General features: G+C 46.8%; 1 protein-coding gene across 1 annotated transcript in view; it reads right to left on the bottom strand.

Moving 5' to 3' along the window:
- Positions 1 to 21,928, bottom strand: part of HECW1 (HECT, C2 and WW domain containing E3 ubiquitin protein ligase 1) — a 138,828-nt gene that overhangs the window by 102,041 nt on the left and 14,859 nt on the right. The window contains exons 2-3 of the mRNA XM_026047677.1: positions 19,218 to 19,542; positions 3,280 to 3,387 (exon numbers count right to left, since the gene is read on the bottom strand). Coding sequence (XP_025903462.1) covers positions 3,280 to 3,387; positions 19,218 to 19,542 — 433 coding nt within the window. The remainder of the gene's footprint in view (positions 1 to 3,279; positions 3,388 to 19,217; positions 19,543 to 21,928) is intronic.

The raw sequence follows: 21,928 nt of genomic DNA, 5'->3' as shown, positions 1-21,928 counted from the left end.
GAACTTCGTATGGCCACGCTATCTGATAATTCTGTAGGGCTGTATATTTAGAAATTGTCTTTCTGTTTGGAGAAGTACCAGGGCTGTCTAGACTCCATTAATCCGGACTATCAGCAAGTTCAAAAGCAGCATGTGGTTCATCCAAATACACAAAATGTAGACGCCTGTACCAAAAAGAGCAAGCTGGTTTGCGGTGCACAATAACCATTTCTTAACCTATCCTAATTTTCTGAAACTTGCCATAATATATCTGAAAAAAAAAAAAAATCATTAATGACTTAGACTGGGCAATGCCATGATAATATTGGCAGAGAAGCATCTGAAATCACAAAATTTCAATTTCATAAAAGCACAAACACTTTTTGTTTATGTAAAAACTGGTTTCAAAGATTTCCCCTGTATCCTGTCTCTCCCGACAGCTGTGAGGGACCCAACACTGCACTGTGCAGCAAGGCCTCTTCCCAAGCAGAACTGAGACCCTCGGCAACTTGAGCATTTCCACCTTGGACCCAATTTCCATTTGGTGAATGGATATCAAGGCAGGGGTGTCCACAAACAAAAGCAGAAATAGCAGTGAAGGACTGCAAGTGAGTTATCCTTGTTTTATTAGGAATTAATGCTGCAATCAGCGAGAATCCAATCAATTGCAACATAGGGAAGTATAATGAAATGCCTAGAAAAACAGAACAGATACCTTGAAAAAGTGAATCTCTACCTACTATAATCCTTGATCAATAGTAAATAAAAAGGTTATCTGGCTCTGGAAGTGCTTGAGACCCAGATTAAAAGAAATGGAAAAAAACTCCTTATGGAAGGGTCATTAATGCTTATATATGGTGTTTTATATATATTACTCCAAATCTTTGTTATTGGTGATTTTGGGGGACAGGGTTCTGGGCCAGATAAACGTTTGACCACTGAACATGCTCTCATTCCGCCCTCGGGTTCTCCCRGTAAGTTTTTGAAATAATGAACGAACAGCAAAAGTTTGGTGGTGAATGGCAAGAAAAAGCAAATGAATCTTTTAGATGAGTGTGATTGTGATGACCAGCATCTGCCTGATTCCCTTAAATGTTTCTGCTCTGTGTGGTATGCAAACATAAAGGAAAGTACAATCTCTGTCCAAAAAAATGGAAGCCCGAGGAAGGTTATTTACAGTGTTTCTTTACATAGAAAAAAAAAAACCATGAGGTTTTTTGGCTGCTGCAGCTTTTAACATTAACTTTTAATCAACTACAAAGCATTCATTCTCTCCAATGCGCACRTACCCTTAAATAAGTGTTTAGACATAACAAATTCCATGAACATTGTTTCACTGCTTTAGCTTCATCTCAGAACTCAGACATCTCTTGGTGCATAACCCGTAAGTACTCCCATTTACTGCTACTCCACACCACATGATTTACTGTGAGGCACGGTGAGGGACGGTGAAGCTAAGCTGCCTTTTCCCCCGGCAGGGCAAGGGAGGAGCGTGCACGCAGTGAGTAAGCAGCAGCTACCCTGGCTTGCCTGACCTACTCACCTGCCACAGTTCACTGTGCGCTTGAGTCCTGAAATGTGGACTGCCTAGAGGGGCTTTCGTGCTTCTCCCTCACCTCCCTTCTCACTTGCCTCCACCTTTTCCGTTATGGATTGCACAAGAAAGCAACTGGCAATCCCAATTCCACTTCCAGCTTTCATCAGTACACGGAGGTAACACAGCCTCTTAAAATCCTGCTTCTGGGATCCTCCCTCTCTCTACCTTTACTACCTTTAAAAAGAAACACCTCGTTTCTTCTTAAACAGAGAGAAGAAACCATCATCAGTCTCTCAGATTGGTAACAGCAGCTCAAAGAAGCAGCTGCAAACAAGAGGTTTTGCCTTAAAGATTAGATCTTACAGTGTATATTTACTCCAAAATCAGGATAAACATAATCAGAGTGCTTAATATTAAAAAAAAACCCACAAACTGCCTCTAGTGCAGTTCTCAAAACATAGGATAAAAAAACAGACATTTCAGCAGCTCCTGTTAATTATTTAGACCAATATCCTCAATTTGACTTAACCCCGGGAATTACCGAAGAGTTTCATACTGCAAAGTCACAACTTATTTCTAGGGCGGCCTAACATCCGCATGCAGCAGAGCATTCCCGCTGATACCAGATGCTCGAGGTCAAAATCAGAGGCAAATCYAATCAAGTATAATTCATATCCTAATTCCTTTGGAATTTAGGTTATATTGAAGATTCCAAACTCAGACAGTCTGAGATGAATATTGCTTGTCATGCAATTTTTATCTGCTTACACATCCCCTCTGCATTTTCCCCAACAGACTAGAGATCATTYGAAAACTTCAGTACAATTGAAAATGTGTCATTTTAGCATTTTAGCCTTCTTTATACTTCTTCTTGAAGAGAGCTTGCTGTTTTGCTACAGACCTCAGTCTTTCGGGTTCCCTATTTCTGTTACCAATGAAGAGCTCATGTTTATTAGGGGCAATTGGAGGTCATAAGTTCCATTTACACTGGCTCATGGTGACTATTTTAAAAGAGGAAGGACATGAATGATCATACTTATTTTGGACAGGAATTTGGGACAGCCATGTCTGGAAATGTTGTCAACTTGGGGCACAGTATATACATAGGTATATAGGTCTTCACATATGAGAATTCATTATTTGCATACCTTGCTTAAAAAGAGGCAGGAGTGGTGGAAAATAGTTACACTATATTGCTTCAAATTCCCTGGGCATAATATGAACTACAAGGAGAAACTCCATTGAAATCAGTGTAGTAACATCCAAGTACATCAACCTGTAGTTACAGCAACACAAAGATTAGAACCATACCCTTTTTGTCTCTGAATCCACCTAAACCTGGAGCAAGCTGGACCCATCATAACATTTCCTTTCCAATTAAGAATCAGCACGAGTCTTCCTGGAGTTAATTACGTCCTCAAATTCAGGATTTTAAAAACACCATATTTAAAGTTAATACAGCTTATTGCTCACAATATAGTCCCAATAGTCGATGGCCTTAATACTTGCTTATAGGAGTATTTAAAAAAATGTAAGTAATGCAATATCCACAAAATGTATGTGCGGGGAGAAACTGTGGTTTGTTACTCCCTAACAGTTTCCAGTTAATCCTAGTGCATTCCAAATTTTTGATAAAATTCTCAGCCTTTCCTGAAGGACATTGTGAGCATGGTAGAGTCCAGGGTGTCCTGTCCAACTTAGACAGTTCAAATCTCTTTCTGGAGTGGCTGAATTGTGCTATATTAGACTGGAAAAATACTTACGTTCCACAAAGTAAGAGCTGGCATCAATCTTCCAGATAATCTGACCACGATGAGAGCCGTTGACGCCACGATTCTTGTAGTCCAAAAAGTTTTCAGACAAGACCTCATCTGCAAGCAAAGAAAACAGTCTCATGAGCTGCCTGTTAAGACAACACGCGTAAGCAGAGAGCCAGACTAAGAATATGCCTTTGGCTCAACAGAACATACTATAGCTGCTAGACAGCTTGGCACCACATGTTGAGGAATTAGTTTTTTTCCTACTCATTTCTATTTTAAACAAATACAGCTCTTAAAATTACAGCTTCTCTTGAATGTAATTAAAATATATGTCCCTGCAAAACTCTCAAAAACTGAAACATCTAGTATAGCATGGATCAATCAAAAAACATTCGTTTAGCTGGAAGAGAAAATGACAGCCAAAAAATAACCCCGCTTTGCACCAGTTCTTCCCTTAAAATCCATGCAGAATAGATACATTCAGGCATTTTTACTGACATTGCTATTGTCCTAACAGATTTCTTGCAGTACACAGGGAARGTTATTTACTTCCAAGAAGAATTCCACTAACGGAAGAAGAATTCCACCGAGTCCCTTCACAAAAAGCACGGAAACAGCTCCCAGCTTTCAAAGCCCAGTGCCCGACAGGGAAATGCTGTCTGCTCGCAGCACCTTGAGAGACCAAGCAGCTGTCTGACTGCTGAGCTGATCTTCAGTGAATTCTGTATCAATGAGTAACCTGTAGGAAGACACTGAAAGCTTCGAGTTTGAGGGCAGAAAAAGCAGCTTCCGTGCCTGCAAAGGGCTGTGGGTGAATAAAAGCAGGCTGGGCAGTGAGTGTGAAGAGTGGCCTTCTGGTTGGCCGCATAACTACAATTTTTGCTTGTTTCCCGTTTTCATTTTAGACTGATCCGCAAGCCCTCTGCAGCACAGGTGYGAGCAACCCACCCGTCCCAGCCCCAGGCCCGGGCCTGCTCCCTCACCCTCATTTATTCAACAGTGTAGAAGAAAACTGTCGTGGTCCTCAGAGCCATCCTCCTTTTCTTGTGAGCTTACATTGCCTTTCAACAACATAAAAAGCAGGTGTCGCCACCATACCCAGCCAGTACTCGAGGTTTTGAGTGTCAATAAACAGAAATAGTGCAAATAAAGGAGACGTGGACCTACTGCTCAAGGGGAGCGGGGCTCTCGGGCACCGGCCACGCTTCACAGAATCACAGAATGACAGAATCACAGAATCACAGCATGTTTAAAGGTTGGAAGGGACCTCTAGAGATCATCTTGTCCAACGCCCTGCTCCAGCAGGGACACCCAGAGCACGGGGCACAGGGCGGCATCCAGGCGGGTTTGGAGGACCTCCAGGGAAGGAGACGCCACAGCCTCCCTGGGCAGCCTGTGCCAGGGCTTCAGCGCTCGCGCACTCAGCGGCTGAAGCAGCTACCCGGGCCGGGCCGCTCTTCCCATCTCGGCCGCGTTATTCAAGCTTCGTGGCGATGAAATGGGTTTCCCATCAGGGAATTATCAGAGCATTTTGCCACGTGAAAGGCGGCATTCTCTGTCGGCAGCGATCAGCGAGCAACCTCCTGGATTTTTGCCTTCGGCGCTAAGGACGGCCCTGCGTTGAACAGAGACTTGTGCAAATGCCTTTTAACCAAGTCAGCCTCGCTGCTGAGAGCCCTGGAYGGTTGCTGAAATTCTGCTCCCGAGACAGCGACGCTGATTACTGGTCACAGCAAAAGTGAAGACAAAGGGCCAGCCACTAAACCCTGGGCTAAAACACATTAACTACCAACGCAGCGTAATCTCAGGGCTCAGCGGGGAAACAAAAGGACCAAGGACACTGCGTGAGGAGGCGTTTGCACGGTGACAAAATGGCGCGCGGCGCGGAGAGCCCAGAGGCAGCTCTGAACAAGGGCCGGGACGCGCGGAGCGGCGCCCACGGACGTGGAACCGGCACCAGGCCTCGCTCCTGACGCAACGGGGCTCGTCGGAAACTGAGCGTGTGCTCTCTGACGCTCGGTGACTTATTTTGAGCTTAAACAAGTCCCGAGGGTGGAAATYCGGTCATCAAAAGAACCGAGCAGTYGAGTCAAGCCACCTGCCTGAGGGAGAACTGGGTGCCTGCAGGCCCCAGTCAAGGGGCACACGGGATGAAGATGAAGAGGAGGCTGAGGGGGGACCTGATCAGTGTCTATAAATACCTCAAGGGAGGGAATGAGGAGGAGGGGGCGGCCTCTTTTCTGTGGTGGCCASCRATAGGACTAGAGGAAACGGCCACAAACTCAAGCACCAAAAGTTCCCAAGAACTTAAGTTTCTTAACAGTGAGGGTGACAGAGCCCTGGCACAGGCTGCCCAGAGAGGTTGTGGAGTCTCCTTCTCTGGAGATCTTCACAACCCGCCTGGACGCAGCCCTGTGCCCCATGCTCTGGGTGACCCTGTGTGTGCAGAGGGGTTGGACTAGATGGTGTCTGAGGTCCCTTCCAACCTTAAGGATTCCCTGATTCTATGATTCTGTGTCACCTGRGTAGGTCCAAACAACTGAATGTTTTGGGGTTTTTTTTTCCAGCAGAAGGAAAGTAATGGGAAAGAGAAAAGGCATGTGGCTTTTTGAACAGATTTATATTCCATGCCTATAGACATGGGAAAAAAAAAAGGATAAACTAATATGCTGATGGATTAATTTACTTCAGAATGCAAGCAGGTATCTGCAGTGTAACTCAGCAAAAGTTCATCTCGCACTTGGTGCTTGCTAACAATATGGAAAGGAAAAAGGCAACTAAAAACTTAAAATAAACATTTAATGTATTTATTAAATAGGTTAAACTAAGGTTAAACTTCTAATGGAAGAGAACTAAACCTTCACTGAAAGAAAAAAGGAGCAGGCAGATACCAGCGTTATTCCTTTGGTTTTCCATAATAGTGTTCTCAGAGGAGGAAGATAACTGGGCTACCAATACTAAACTCTTTGGAGCCACTCTCTTGAGGGATTTACCAAGGAAATCCTTTTAAAGAGGTCATTAATGATTGCAAGGGATAATTATAAATGGCAATGCTATCTACAATACGTTTCCCTTTGCTGACTGGCTAATTGTCAGTAATTATTTCACTAGCTGGGTTTCATCCTCTTCATAGTAGTGGAAATTTTTCAGCACATTCACGTCCTGTATTTCTGTAGTAACCTTTCAACAATAAAATGCTTTGGTATGACTTCATCTACATTTCCTAGTTGATTTTGTTTTCTTTTAAATGTAAAATTACGTATTTAAAAGGCCACAAAAGTACACAGCTTTCCTTAGAGCTTTGGCTTCCTGACCATTACTTCAGCAAAGCACCTGGATACAGACTATCCAGAAATAGGAGCCCTACATCTTTTCAAGCCTGTGAACTGGCCCTTTTGCTCTGGCAGGGAAAACACTCTATATGTCAGGGTGAGCCTATAGGAAGATGCTGTGCTGAGCTGGATGCTGGGAACCCCCACGAGCCCCCCTCACCCTACCAGGGCACAGAGAAATGTTGGCTATTCAGACACACTGCTCTCCAGCTTCATCACTCGTGGCATCTCCTTGTCGTACTCAGCCTTTGCAAAATGCTGAAGACGCTCTAATCCGTGCCAGGCCATTCGGGGTAATTGCTGCTTCTCAAGACACTCTGTTCATAAAGCACTGCGCTCGTTTGAAGAGGCTTCGCTGAGCTAAACTGGGCGGCTTTGTTCAGGAAATAGCAGGCATTTGAGGCCACGGTTTAGTGACACCCGGGATCCCAGAATCAGCTGAAAAGAGCTGTGTTCGTGCACACTATTTGTTGGGCCCAGCTGGCATGTACACAGGATTGGTGACTGCCCATCTCCCCACAGCTGGTGTAAAGGCAGCGCAAACTCTGCACTCCCTCATGTGACAGACACGTGAGCGTGGGCACACAGCAAACCAAGCCACTGGAGACGGCTGCAGGAAGTGCCTTCCTCCTTCATGCAGGAAAGGGGCAGGAAAACTTGGCAAACAAAGCCAAGAAAGGGGCTCTGCATGTGCAGTGCTCTCGGTGTGAGAACGAAGGAGAGGGAAAAGCAGGTCTGTCTGCAACTGTGAAGGGACAGGATCAGGGGAGGAACAAGCCAAGCAACGTCTGCACCCTGTCTCCTGCCATGGAGAACAGAGAAAGTGGCGGCAAAAAGGGAAGTATCCAAAGGAAAAGCTCAGCATTTTTTGGCAGCAAAGGGATGGACACGGGCACGCACCTCCTCACACACGCACGCAGGTTAGAAACGTTGCAGAGAGCGGCCRCTCATGGCGTGTACGTCAGGAAGAACAAGAAGTGTCTTAACATGAATGTGACGTGCCCCACGACACGCAGGCCACAGATCATAGAATCATAGAGTGCTTAAGGTTGGAAGGGACCTCAGAGGTCATCTAATCCAACCCGGCTGCACATGCGGGGACACCTAGAGCATCCCAAGCAGAGGCTGAGGAGTATTTTTAGCTATCACCTCCCAAATGCTATCCATTTATGTATGTTACGAGAAAAACATACGCCTTGAGGCTGTTTCTTTCAGCTCTTCCAAAATGAGGGAACTTGTTGACAGAAACTTGGATGTTCAGAGCAAGAACGGGACAAATCTATAATTAATGCAAGTAATACATACATACAAAGGTCATAACTTAAGAAATCCCTGCACAGGGCCTTCTCACAACCATCACTGTCTCTTTGGAAAAGCTAGGTATCACCTCTTTCCAAAGAGGTGATGAACTTCTTCCAAACAAAACTTATTTGTACTCCCCCAGAAATGTCGGGTATCGGGGATTTCAAGATTTAAACTCTAGAAAAGCACATGCAGAAGCAAAAAGCAAACCTTCCTTATTCTTGTTTTCTTTTGTTTAAGGATACATATTTGGAAGGTGAAAGAAAGGAAAGAATGATTTCCTGGCAAGTTAAAAAATAAACCAGGAAGGAGAAAGGGATGTGAGAATGTATTCTGTGGAGCTGCTTTGGCTGGCAGCTAACAGGATGCCAGGGGTGCTCTTCCCTGAGCAGGGACATAGAGGTGGCACATCAGCCAAAAATACTGTACAGGTAAATCACCTCTTCCTATGCAAAATATACAGCTGTGCAGTATGCTATATATACAAAGACAAGAACTCGTGTCACGTGTAAGAGATGATATGACATGTTTAAGACAGCGAGGGAATATGTACAAGACAAAACAAATGTTGCTTCATATTTCTACAGAGAACTCCTGTACTGAAGGAGCTGACCYTTAAGAAATGCGGCACGTTAACTCCCCCAGGTAAAGGGCACAATGCTTCGCTTCACCCCTGCGCAGGGCGAGGAGCAGCRTTAATGCTGCTCCCTTTCCTACATTTCACCCAGCAGCTAATGGCTTTGGATGTGTTTCCAATGGAGCCCCGTAAGGCACCTCCCTCCCCTCARTTTTGAAAGGACATGAACGTCTCAGCGAGCGCTGTGGGGCTTTGCACAGCGAAAGGAGGGACCCGGCTGCTCCGCATGGGGGGCCGAGCTTGGCCTCCTCGGCAGCAGGGAGCCGCTTTGCAATCGCAGTGGGGGCCTCACTGCCCCGTGCAGACCCGCTGCCCCGTGCAGAGCTCATTGCCCTGTGCGGACCCCATTGCCCCATGTAGACCTTGTTGCCCCCATGCAGGCCMCATTGCCCCAKGTAGACCTTGTTGCCCCCATGCAGGCCGCATTGCCCCATGCAAACCCCACTGCCCCGTGCGGAGCCGCTGAGCTCATGCAGGGGCCCCAGCTGGCCGGGGGACGTTGGCAGGGCCCGGGGCAGGCAGGGGATGGTGCCCGTGCTGAGCGGGGATGGTGCCGGCCGACGTGCAGAGGGCCCGGGGCGTCTGGCACCCCAGCAGCAGCTCATTTTGCAGCTGTGATTTTTTGGTTTGAACCAGCAGCAGTTTCGACAGCCAGCTTGTCCTCACCAAAGACCTACAGCACAGCCTGCCTTCTACTACTAAAAATATTCCGCACTGTCACTTCCATGCTGAGAGATCCCAACACACTTCACAAGCGCTATATATAGATAAAGAACCTCCACTGCCAAAAAAAGGCGCTGTCTTTCAGACGAAAGACAGTAACTGAGTGACGGAAAGCACGCTGTTCTTCAGGGGCATTAGGGGGAAAAAAGACGTCGGTAAAGGCCACCCATCAGGAAGATGCGTAACAAAACGCAACGGAGCTTGCGGCGCTGTCAGAGACACTGAACAGACGGGACCCCAGCRCCCGACACCCCCAGAGAAGCAGGCACAGAACAGGGCTCTGGGCGAAGGACTCGTGTGAAGCAAACAGCGAACGGCTCAGTCAGTCACCCCTTTTCCTACCTTGGGCTGTCTTAGGGTGGGAGAAATGAAAAAATGCCCCTGCCACCACCCAGCCTCCCAAATAACACCCTGCTGATAGCTGTAACCAGCCTGCTTTCCCACATTCTCCAAGAATAACGAGGGAACTTCAGGCTGGAGACTAACGTAGGCTGCGCTCTAGGAAACAGGTGACTAACAGGGGACAGGAACTGCATGTCACACAGGCTCCTGAACTTGACAGGCTACCCCAGCCTCTTACTCATCGTTACCTTGATTTAGTGCCACGTATTACCCYGCCTGCTCTCTATAAACTTAACGTAATTACTGCATAAAAATAGAACCTGCATTTTATGTCTGGATCCCTTATGAATAAGAAATGCTGCACCGCTGAAATTACAGAAGGATATATAGTCTTTAGTCGAACAAATTTGCTTCAGCTGGAAATTTAAAAGTGCTTGTGGTCAATATGTATGTCTGCAGCGCAATGGTATGTGACTATAGTTAGTTGAAGGCTTTTAAAAGCCATTTTCTGTACAAATTGCCCTCGCTCTGGTTGATCTGTTTTGCAATTTCCATGGCAAGCTGGGGGAGCGCGATGCTGCACAGCATGGAGGATCACTGAAATACCATGACCTTCTGCAAGCCAATACACATGTGAGACATGGAGCCACTTTCTGTCTCGTCCCCGAGCCCTGAGTTCAGCGTTCACAGAAGACCACAGAAGGATGGCAGCAGCTTCTGCAGCCCACACGTGCAGCACGGTAACAAGCTGCATCATGCAATGGCAGCGCTTTCGCCCGCTCTCTGCAGCCCATTAACGCTGCCCAACGGGGCCCCTGGAAATCATGCTGCCAGTGAGTTACGTACATAATAAAGTGGTCGGCATTCGGTGCGAGACAAGCTCTCAGGGAGAGCTGCCCGCAGAGGAATGATACCAGTTCTTGTTTACAGAGATACAACAGGAGAAATGGATAAATAACGCCTATCCTTATAGGAGGCAATGGGAATGTTGTCACTGGCTTCTCTGAGCTACGGAGCCTGCTCCAGTGCGAATCGAAGCTGCACCAAGTTCACTCATGTGCCAGTTTCTGCAGCCTTATCCTGTAAGGCTTAAGGGCAGCGCTGCTTTGGGAGGTGCAGAGCTCGCCCCAAACCCACCTGCAAGGAACCGCTCCGTTTATTTCAAGCTCCACGTTGCCTTATTCCCAAAGCACAGGCTCTCTGGTGAGGGGCTAGTCACTGCAAGGCCCAGAAGGGGACCACGTGCACTGCAGCTTGCAGTGCGCAGTCCTCCTCACAAAACCTCTTATGGAGAAGCCACTGGRAGAACAGGAGCCTCATCTTTCAAAGGCGCTCAAAGCTCCATCCCCAATCTAAGAGCTCAGCCTGTGGGGCACGTGTCTTTATGTGCTCTGGGTGTCCCTGCTGGAGCAGGGGGCTGCACTAGAGGATCTCTAGAGGTCCCTTCCAACCTCAAGCACTCTGTGGTTCTCTGCACTTTAAGTACACAAACAATTCCATTTTAATCCTTCCAAAATTACCCCCCTGCCCAGTTAAACAGGAGTAACTTGGGAGGGGGAAAACGTGAATGGTGAGTGCAGAAGGGCAACAAGATGACGACAAGGCAAGAGGAAGATCCAACGGAGGTTGAAGCAGGGAGATGAAAGAGCATCAGCTGTAATTAAGTGAAGAAAATGGAATGGCAGCAATTCTTGGTCCCCCAGCACAGAAGGCACTGTCCTGAGAAACAGCCCCTCCAGGTCTATCTAAAGACAGGCATTGTAAGTTTAAAGTCTGAACTATCTCATCTGAGGYAGAAGGAAGTGCTCGCACAACCCAAGAGCACCCAAAACCAGCCCTCAAGTCAGGGGATTACATCTTCCAGCAAACCTTCTGAGCCTCGGATTAGCTCCAGCRGCACATGTGACATTATCCAGTCTCAGGGGCCTCCAAACTACTGCTGAGAGATATCAGCCTGACCTCCGTGCCACCAATACCAACAGTAAAAAGGAACACAAAACTGTCAAGCACCTGTTATGTCTCTGGAGTGAAATGTCTATGAGTTTTCAGAAGGAATTGAGGCCCCAGCTCTTCCTCCCCGTCCTGCCCTCCTTGCTTTGTATTGGATCTAGTCTTGCCCAGATTTCCCGCTCTGTCACTGGAGGGACCTCCCTCTGCACAGGGAAGCCTGTGGAGCTCACGGCAGCGGGAGTCCGGGGGTGTTTGTGAGCAGCCCCAGCACCAGCCCACAGTCCTTGAGTCCTTTCCACGGACCCACAGCCCGGGTGCTGGAACGCAGCAGAGGCCGAGGGGCGCGAGGAGCTGCGCTGGGGCTCGGCCACAGCCCTTCAGGCCCACGAATATTGGTGCCTGCTCGCGCTGCTCTCACTCGGCTCTGCCCGCCCTTAGCAGCGCAACATTCCCAGAGGATCCAGAGAGCTCTCCTTGCTGCTTCCCGGACCCCTGGGCCTGCTACAGGTTGGCTTGCCTTATTTAATTCATTTGTTTGTTTATTTTCTTGCTTTCAGCTTGCATGGAGAACTGAATCTTCTTGGAGGAGGAATCCAAGCAAACCAAAGCTGATCCTCAGTGTGTGCTGGAAACAGAGGACATTTGGCGGGGTAAATTTGGTGGGGTAAAAACATAGCAGCATTTTCTTTTTCTTTTTTAATAATGCTTGATCCAAATTTTTTGCAGTCAGTCCAAATATTTCCATTGATTATGGAAGAATTTAGAAAATTAGCATTAGGAAAAATACAGTGCTCGTGAAATTTGCTAGGGGATATTCAGAGCAGAGATGCTGCAAGCCCAAGGCAGGATGAAGACATGACATAAAGGGACATTGATTTGGATTCAGATTCGTTCAGATTTGAAAGCTGATCAAGAATGACAGTCCTGGATAACAATGGTCATTAAATAACAAGGGGGAATTAACTCGTAATACTTGAAAAGTGGGTCTGTAGCAATGCTGAAAGAGGTAACAACAGACAGCAAATTAGGAGATGGCAATTTCATAATTGCACCAAAATAAAAGGAAAGAAAAGGCCACCCACAACAATTCAGATGCTTCTCTGGAAGCAACGTGGTGCAAAGAACCTCTTGAGAATCCAGAGTGATTTATGTGAAAAATGGCATTTTGATTATAAGCTTATTACAAAGTGAAAGATCTTTAGTGAAGACAAAATCGTCCACAAGGCTACAGAGATGAACTCACAAGAAAAAAATAAGAAAGCTAAATGCATATACAGTGATGACAGTAGTTGTGAAAGGCAGCACGGGAATATTCAAAGGTAATAAACACTGAAGGGTGAGAAGAATGACTTAGTTTGGTTTAGGAAACTAAGAGGAAAAGGAGAACAGAACATACGCTGAAGCTTCAATAAGGAATCCCCATGGAATCCCCATGGAATGCATCTCCTGGGATACACGTTGTCCTGCCGAGAGCTACGTGCACGTCGTCCGCCCGGTGTGCTGTGCACCAGCAGCCGAAGGTGTGAACTGCTGCATGAGTCTGGCTTTATTGCAGAACTAAGGCCATACCTCGGCTTTGGGACCATCCATATCCTCCCATTCTGAAGGCCTTTGGAAATATTTCCGTAGCTGATGGTCACTGACTCTGTGACCAGGCTGGTGCGTACAGCTATGATGGTGCCTTCTTCCCCGGCACAGGAGCAGCCGTACGTGGGCACGCAGAGGCCGTGGTCGAAAGGGAAGGCACGAGGCTGGGGCGCTCCCGGCCTCTAGTATTTCCTTCTCTTGACATTTGGGAWGCCAGCTGGTGTCTAACAGCCTTTCCCTCTGGCTCACCTGTATGRAGCTTCTCAGTGCCATGGCTATCATTTCATGGAGAAACACTACATGAAAACAGGCAYCTTGTGGCACCCAGCAGCTATGTCTGAACTCCATCCCTAGCCTATAAAAAGGAAAAGAGCTGGCAGGCTCCTGGCTCCTTTGCCCCGAGTTCCCTGCAAGGCCAACGAGTGCAGTACCCTGCACTATTCCTCTTCCAGGTGCCTTTGGGTGCCTTGCAACTAACCCTGTTAGCGAAGCAGGAGTTTTGTTGGTGTCATCCTCAGCTGGGTCTGGAAACGGCCTATCCTGGTTTTATTTGGTAAAGAAGCTCCCCAGGCACAGACCGGAGAAACGCAGGGAGACAGCTGGCCTGGTAACGCGAAGCGACTCCCGCCCCATCGGAGCGCTCCCGCGGGAACGGGCAATGGGCCCAGCTGCAGCAGCGCCTCCGCCAGCAGCGCGATAGCGGCTCCCTCCTCGGCTCAGCAGCCGGGCAGGCGCTCCGTGGGTGTATGGAGGCTGCCTGCCCGCCAGGCACCTCTGTCGCTGCCCCACGGCGAGGGCAGGGGCGGGTGCCAGTGCTCAACGAGACCTCCCTGCTGAGGGGGAACCGCGCGGGGCTCGGCCGCGAGCCATTGACCCGGGAAGGGACCGGCRAGCGGCCGGAGCGCGGGGCTCCTCCAGAGACCACAAAAGCGCCAGAAACACCATTAACTCTGGAATACAAAYTCCTGCCATCTTTAAATCCATCCCCATCCCCCGAGCAGGCTCATTATGCAGAGCTGTATTTTATGGCTGGTTGTATCGGAGGGGGAGAAACCAGGCCCATGGCAGAGCCGGAGCCGAAGTCGGGAGAAGCGCAGCTCCTCCAGTCCTGGCGCCAGGGCAGTGCCGTTGCTGGCACTGGCTTCCTCTGCGGGCCAAGGTGAGACATTCCCTGCCTGTGAGCAGCAGGCATGTGGTAAAATAGCTCTGCAAACTAGCTCGGGTCCAACTCTTCGTGTGGGRAAAATGTGGGTATCTATCTTCCCATTCGCTTCAAAGGGCCATCCGACAACTCTGGGCCCGCTAAGCTCAATATCAATCTGAAAAATATTTAAATCAAAGAGYTTTAAAACTTCGTTTTATCAGATGGTGGCAAAAATTGCCTTTTTGACAAAAAAAAWAAAATAAAATAAAATAAAGCCAGGGCAGAATAGGAGATAAACACATACAGCTTTAAACCTCAAATTTGGCCGTGAGAATATCCTTTCTAGTACACACTTGAGAARCAGCACTCTGTCAAAAACAAATACAGACAAGAAATTGGACCCTAAAGGCTTTGTGCAGGAAGAACATTTTGTTAATTAGCCTTTAATAATGTTTTGCTTTTCCCATAAGGAAATGGGGAAAAAAAAAAARAARAAAAAARGRAAARGRAAAAAAATCTATTGTATATAGGTAAAAGAAGAGCTTACTGTTAAAACTGATGAATTCTTAGCACCCATGTGCACAGACACCCAACCAAAAGATTCGTTCAGAGGCCGGTTTAAGCATTTCTCATTAACTCCCCCACATCAGATAGGGAGATGATGACAGAAGTGAAATCTAGCGGCGGCTAAAACGCTACCGCAGTAATTCTAGGATAGCTCTTTATCTAGCGGCAGCTGCCCGCAGCCCCTATTAATTTATCTAAGAGGCTCCATATTGTAGCAAACACTAAAGGAGATAACAAAGGGAGAGGAAACTTGGAGATAATAGCTGCAAATATTCCATCTGCCATACAGTAGCCACTAAACACACGGTTCTACTGAAATACAAATATGCTATCGTTACGAATAACTCTGTTCTTGTTACAACTTCCTATTTTTTTAGTGTGTTCTTTTTATAGGTAGCATCTACACAAAGAAAACGCAAATTCCAGAGGTTTACAAACAGCCCCAGAGCGGTGGGATCAGGTTTGGGATTCTCAGTGACCTCTTTTGGGTGTTTAGCTGCGTTTGGGCACGTTTCGGAAAGAAGACCGATATTCTTAACGCTTCAGTTTTCTTAAAGGAAGGCAACAACTCCTCCTGGGTAGGTTGTTAAAGAATTTACCTCTTTTCTGTGCCCAGCTTGTTGCTAATGCACACACAGTACATGGCACCACGGGCATTCGAACACCTTTAGTTCCAGCTTAGCAGCAACAGAAGTAATTCCTATTCTTAAGGCATAATATGTCTTAAACACAAGGAGGGCTTCTTCAAATCCTCATGTTTTTTTTTTTTGTTGTTGTTGTCTAACTACAGGCAACACTCCAGCTCTGGAACCTTTTATATTGGTTATGTATCCCCAGACGCGGCAGGGGAGTACTTTTAGTTTTATGTATTTCAAAGACAGCCCTCTGATTATCTACACATTATTTGCAGATATTTCCTAGAACACCACACTGGCCATGATCAAACTCCTCTCAGGTGGGAGCTRTCTTTTGTTCTACTTTTGTATAATCCTGTCCTGAGATTCCCAAGAACTCCCAAAAGACCACAAAGAACAAAAAATAATAATGCTCCTGCACAGAGTTTTACAGGAAATCAACACCATGCTGCCTGCTCCCTCCACAGACACTATTTCTTTCAGTGTTCTCATGACTCCCCACGCTACTGAAGTACTCCTGCACTTCACTCTTTTAGCTCAAGCTTCACAAGCCCAACCCGTCATAAAGAAGGATCTGGCTGCAGCCGCGGCTTCCCAGGCAAGCACCAGACTGACCAGCAGCACGGGAGCAGTTAAGAGGGCTGCCAGGCACGGGGTGATCACGGGCTTCAACACTAAGCCCCCGCTGAGCAGACTCAGGAAGCTCCTACTTTCCTGGGATCTCTTGTTCCAGGCTCCTGGCTGCTAATTCAAAACACAGACGTGTATCAGTTTACACTGGGAAGGTCGTATCCACCAGGCTGGGGACGTTTCCTTCGTAAACAGAAGCACAGGCTCCAGAAAACAGCACAAATGCAAGGAAAAATGTAAGGCATTTATATGTCTGGATCTCCCACTCTTACAGATTTATTCTGTCATCAATGTTGAAGATCCTAAAACTTTCTTACTGCAATTTAATAGGTGCTGAAATAGATGCTATTTAATAGGTTCTCCTGCAGAAGAAACAAAAAACCCATGTAGGTGCATAGTTATGGCTTACTAAGACAACAATCTGTGCCCCAAATATGGCCTTTACCATTCCAGGTTTCACAATGAGAGATTCATTTCCACCATTATTATGTTTTTAAGATATATAGGAATCATTTACACTATATTTACATTCTTTATGGCCCATCAGAGCCTGGTTTTTGGAATGAATCTTCCAGGGGTCCCCAGTTGGGTTCACACTGAGTGGTGATCTCAAGGCACAACAACTTCAATGAAAGGGCACTTGGTGTGACAGCCTGGGACTGTGCTCACGTAGAAAGCCCTGAAATGCTCTGTCCGCCTCTCACCACCAGCTCCCTGCTGCTACAGGTGCCCCCTTGTCCGTTCCCTTGGTCCCCTCTGCCTCACTGGGAGCAGAGGGTCCTGCTGCCAGTCACACAGTGTGGTCCACATCAAACCAGCGCCAGTAACTCCCTACCAGGTGGTCTTCCCAGCAGCTCTCATTTTCTTGAATGGAGCCCAAACACCAAAAACTGCACTTAGGTCAGCAGTGAGGAGAGGAGGGGAGAAAAGGGAAAGGGGAGAGAAGGAAGGAGGACATAGTGCTGTCTCCCTTCAAAAAAAAAACCATTTATTTCCTCAGTTATTCACATGAGGAATCAGACACGCCAGAGACAAAACACGAGCTGCAAGGACACTCAGGGTCAACAGTGGCTTTTGCAGTACTGGGCACACTATTCCCTTTCCCTTTGGCAGCAGTGCTCCTGGGAAGGTGCCGGGCACTGCTGCCATTAACATCGGGCGTTCAGCCAGCAGGGGCACGGACCCACCTCACAGACTGTCCTTCCAGCACGTGCGGGGGCTCTTGAGCAGCATCCCCTTCCGCACAGCCAAGTAAGGAGGAGCAGCAGAGTGCAGCCTGCTTTCCCAGTGAATCCCCTGTGTATCCAGGTTATCTACTCCCCAAAATGTAGTGACACGTTTTCATAGCCTCTGATACTGTGTCTGAGCTGTGAAACCTGGTCAGACCAGTTCACATTGTGACTGAACCAGTCACAGCTCTGTGGACTTYGATTCCTTGCCTCCAGTTCACCAGAGACTTTTCTGCTGGAGCAACAGTCTTTTAGAAGCTGTCCATGCTCCTGCTCAGGAGGCTGGAGCAAGTCCTAGTGCCTAGGATGGGGAGCTGTCAAGTCTTCCTGTCCCAGGTGAACTCTCAAACTCGGATAGTTGAACTATCCCAGTTGAACACTCAAATGCAAGCTTAATGGTAAGCACAAGTTATTCTGCTGAGGCTAACAAATCCAAACATTTCCAGTGCATCTGTTTTGAATCCTGCCTCTGCTTTTTCTAGATTTAAAATTTCAGGAGCCTGTTTATTTGCAACGAAGGGTGTTTCCTGAGGCTACTCATGGAAATCAGCACTGAAGCCTGGTTTCCCAGGCTCTGCACTCCTTTCTCTCATGTCTTTAACAACTCACCCTCATGTTCCCCTTCTCGAAGTGTCTCCAGCACCACGAGCTCCTTCTCCGATGTCTCGCTGCCCTTGTTCCACCTACATCGTTTCTCTACATTCCCAGCCCTCCMATCTCGTTCCTTCTCCTGCTCCCTACACAACCACTTTGGACACTGCTTCCGATCCCTTCTGTGTCCTCAGCATCCTCTGCGTGTCATCCCACATGATGCCGACCCTTCTGATCCTATTCACCGAAGTASTTATATATAAACTTAACTAACATCTTAACTCCCTACAGTGTCCCTTATGATCGCCCCAAAGTATCCTAGTTCCCTCCCGCATCCCGCAAGTCCAAGTCAACACACACRCATGCTGTATCCCTTTGCCTCTGGCTGGCTATCTGGGCAAGAGGCACTGTTGTTTTTGGAACTGTACTATTTGCTTAGTGCTCGACACATTTCACCAGATAAGGGCAACATTTTACCAACATCTCTCTTTGTGGGGGCACCAATCTGAGGCTCTTCTTTACCCAGGCTCTGATCCTCAAGAAACTTTCAGAACTTTGCATCTTTGAGACCTCTAACCCACCCAGGAATGTGGCTGAAACGGATTCAACGTATTCAGACCTTAAGAGTGCAAAGAAAGAACACAGCCTTCAGCGGCAGGCTGCAGGACTAAACTCTTCCAGGGGAACAAAGCCAGGTTAAAAAATGCTTATTTTATACTGAAGTTAAACTGCTAGGTAAAAGTCCCCTGAAACCATTTCTCATTCTCTTTTGTGGGGTTGACCTTACATGGAGGGAGAAGCTAAAAATATGCTGGTATGTATGGCTGAGCATGGCTTCCAATATACAAAAAAACAACTCTGTGACACTAATGCAGTCTGCCTTGCTCCGTAATTATTACTGTTCATATCAAATATCATTTACAGAAAAAGGCATTCTGTGTTTTTGTGTTTTTTCTTTTCTGAATGATTCATACTCTTGACTCATAAAACCTCTCATCTGTCACAGATTACTCAAGGACTTACAAGAGGGGAGTCTACAAATATTATGCTTTTTTTATGCAGGAGGTATTTTCTCAAAATGCAAATCAAAACAGCTTGAAGTTTCAGGAAATTCAATAGAGCAGCTCAGGAACAGAAGGAACCCTGTAATACATAAGCTCACTCGAAGCCATTACACTCAGCAGAGCTCTGTTAGCCAATATCACTGTAACTCTTGCAATTAAATTTAAGAGTAGCAAGAAAGCCTCCAGTGAAGGAGGAAGGGGACCTTACCTATGAGATACATGCCAATCCAGTCCCCTGCATCCACTTCCTCCTTTATATCCCAGTATATCACTAGGTCTTGAGAGTGCCCGATGGAGTAGTAGGAGCTGCTGACCATCAGCGTGGAGCGGCTGTCGGAGGTGACGAGGTCCGTGTCGCTGGTGGACCTGGGAATGGTGACAGCCTCGTGGGCGTTGCTCCTGATGTCCATGTTGTGGAACTGGTCGGGGTTATAGCTGTATCTGAGCGGTTCCTTGCACCGGCGCCGACTCTGGGAGTTCCTAGATGGAGACGCCATGGCTGCCAGGCCCAGGAACCTGTTTTGGTACAGATTCTGCAAAGAAACCAAGGGGACAGTGTTTACRATGTGTTTTATATTTCAATGACATCCAAGCTTTGTCTAGGAAAAGAAGGGCATGAGAATGAGCAAATAACAAAAGAAGAGATTTTTCTTTTTTTCATTGGGGACGGCAAAAAAAGGCACAAGAAGAGGTGGCAGGAAACAGATAGTGCTAACCCAACATTACCCCTTAACTCCTACTATGGAAACAAGTGTAAAAGCAAAGCCTAGCAGCTTTGGCTGCCGTTGGCAGTGTTAGAAAAACGAGCAGCATCTGGCTTTCTCCATGTCACACACTATGTTTAGCAACACGCTAGAGCACCATTCTCTTTCAGTGTGAGGAGACATTCTTCCCACTTTCTGCACTTGGAGCTAAGTCTTCTTCCTAGTGGCTCTAGCTACATTTGCAGCGGAATCGCTTTTAATCGACCCTCCTCACTGAGAACATGGCCTGGTTAAAACCATGAGAAGAGAGAGATCCCCGAGAGCAAGACAGCCTTCACTGACAGGGAAGAGCAAATCCCGTGTCGCAGTGTCACTCGTACAGCTCTTGATGCTGTTGCTCTACTCCGCTCTTCTCAGAAGACTCACAAAACATGTATGTCCTTTGCAGTACATCCTGGACAATTARGGGACAATCAAYGAGGCTACTGCAGAATAGAGACCACGTTAAGTAGTTGGCACTTATTTAAACTTCACCTTACCTTCATTCCCCAAGGCAAGGTGACGGGCTTGTATTAACAGTGCAATGGTACCTCAGTTCAGGGTTCTGTGAGTTGGTGGATAGTAATGCTTAAGTTAGGACTTGGATTAATTCTAATGTGAAAACATGCTCTAATACTGACTAAAACACTGGCTACTGCCTACGTCTGTGCTGCCTCTTTCATTTCCCTTCACTGCTTTCCTCTTCCCCCTGCAGCTCTATTTCAATCACTCAGGTTTCATTACTCGTTAGCCTTCCATGTTCCACCTGTTGCCATCCATGCCATCAAGCCAACCACGTAAAAGGAGACAGGCAGCTTTCCAGCATGCCATGAAACGCTTGTCACATCATGAGAAGTCAAATCATCCTTTTGAATGGAAACAAATTAAGTGGAAGAAAAAATCACAGTTTCTTTGTCCAGCCTGGTATCTGCTGAGGCCATCGTAATACAAGAGGACAATAAGCCCTAAAAAATGCAGGATTTTGATTTTTATTAAATAAGACAGATTTGTGTAGAATAATCACAAGGCTTATTATTAGTTATGTCTCAAGATTCCTTTGCACGAGGAGCTGTACAAATGGAGCAGAAGATGCAGCTGGAACGTTTGTACCCTTAAAATACAACATCACTCTATAGGTGCTGCCCTACAAGGCTCACAGGCCAATGACCCAAATCCTCACTTGTGGCATTGAACACAGTTTATAGCAGAAATAGCTGCAGTGAGGAGGCCCCACCTTGCAGTACATGCTAGCAGGACTGAAGTGAGCAATGCAAAAGGCTATACTCTAAAAAAAAGGAATAGAGGGAAGGAATTGTGGAGGGGAATGAAGTACATGGTGTTGCTCACATAGGGTAGCTTTTGCTATGCATCTCATCATGCCTTTGCTTTTTTTTTAGTATTTACATTTATTCACTTTCCTGTTTGAAGCAGGAAAGAACTCATTTCATTGTATAAAAACCAGCACGCCCTGTCTGAGGACCTTTATGTAGCAAGCACTCAATTCTATTTGTCTGTGAATCCGTAAGGAGAAAATGCTTCATTTTTGAACAAAAAAGACATGATTTCCCACATGCTGTGACCGGATTCTAGTCTGCAGTGTAAGTCTGGTGGAAGTTCCTGTCTCTTAGCACACAACACTGTCACATCAGCAGTACCTGAGACAATTACTGTTGGCTTTATCACGGCGAGATACCAATACAAGAACTCCAGGCCCACTTAGTGGGCCTGGCTTAATCTGTATCACCAACACGCTCTCCTTAGCTCCTAGTGCACTGCCCAACAGCTACTTCTGTTCCAAGGCAGGCATTTTCCTTCTGGTGACAAATTACTCCAGGGAACAATGGTTCTGCAGATTTTTAAATGTTAATGTGTGTAGAGTATTAATTAACTGCACGCTCTCAAATTAAATCAGACTTAACAAACACATTATTTTTTTTCACTTCTGCATGGTTTTAATCAGTTTCTACTGGAAACACTGAATCCAGCACTCCGTTCTGGCTGTGTCAGTTCCTTTTTCCTGCGTGCTGCTGTCAGTAGAACCAGGAGCACCACCTGAGAGCACTGACTGTGCAGCTACAGGCGACGTTCTCCAGGAACCGAGTCTCCTGTATGTCTAGCACAGAAACACAAATGGGACAATGCACTCACCCACAATGGTTTGGTTTAAGTAACGTCA

Source organism: Nothoprocta perdicaria, unplaced genomic scaffold, assembly GCF_003342845.1.
Source record: "Nothoprocta perdicaria isolate Ctin4 unplaced genomic scaffold, notPer1 scaffold_5, whole genome shotgun sequence".
NCBI lineage: Eukaryota > Metazoa > Chordata > Aves > Tinamiformes > Tinamidae > Nothoprocta > Nothoprocta perdicaria.
Note: the sequence above shows the minus strand (reverse complement) of the source record. Positions and strands in the feature narration are given on the sequence as shown.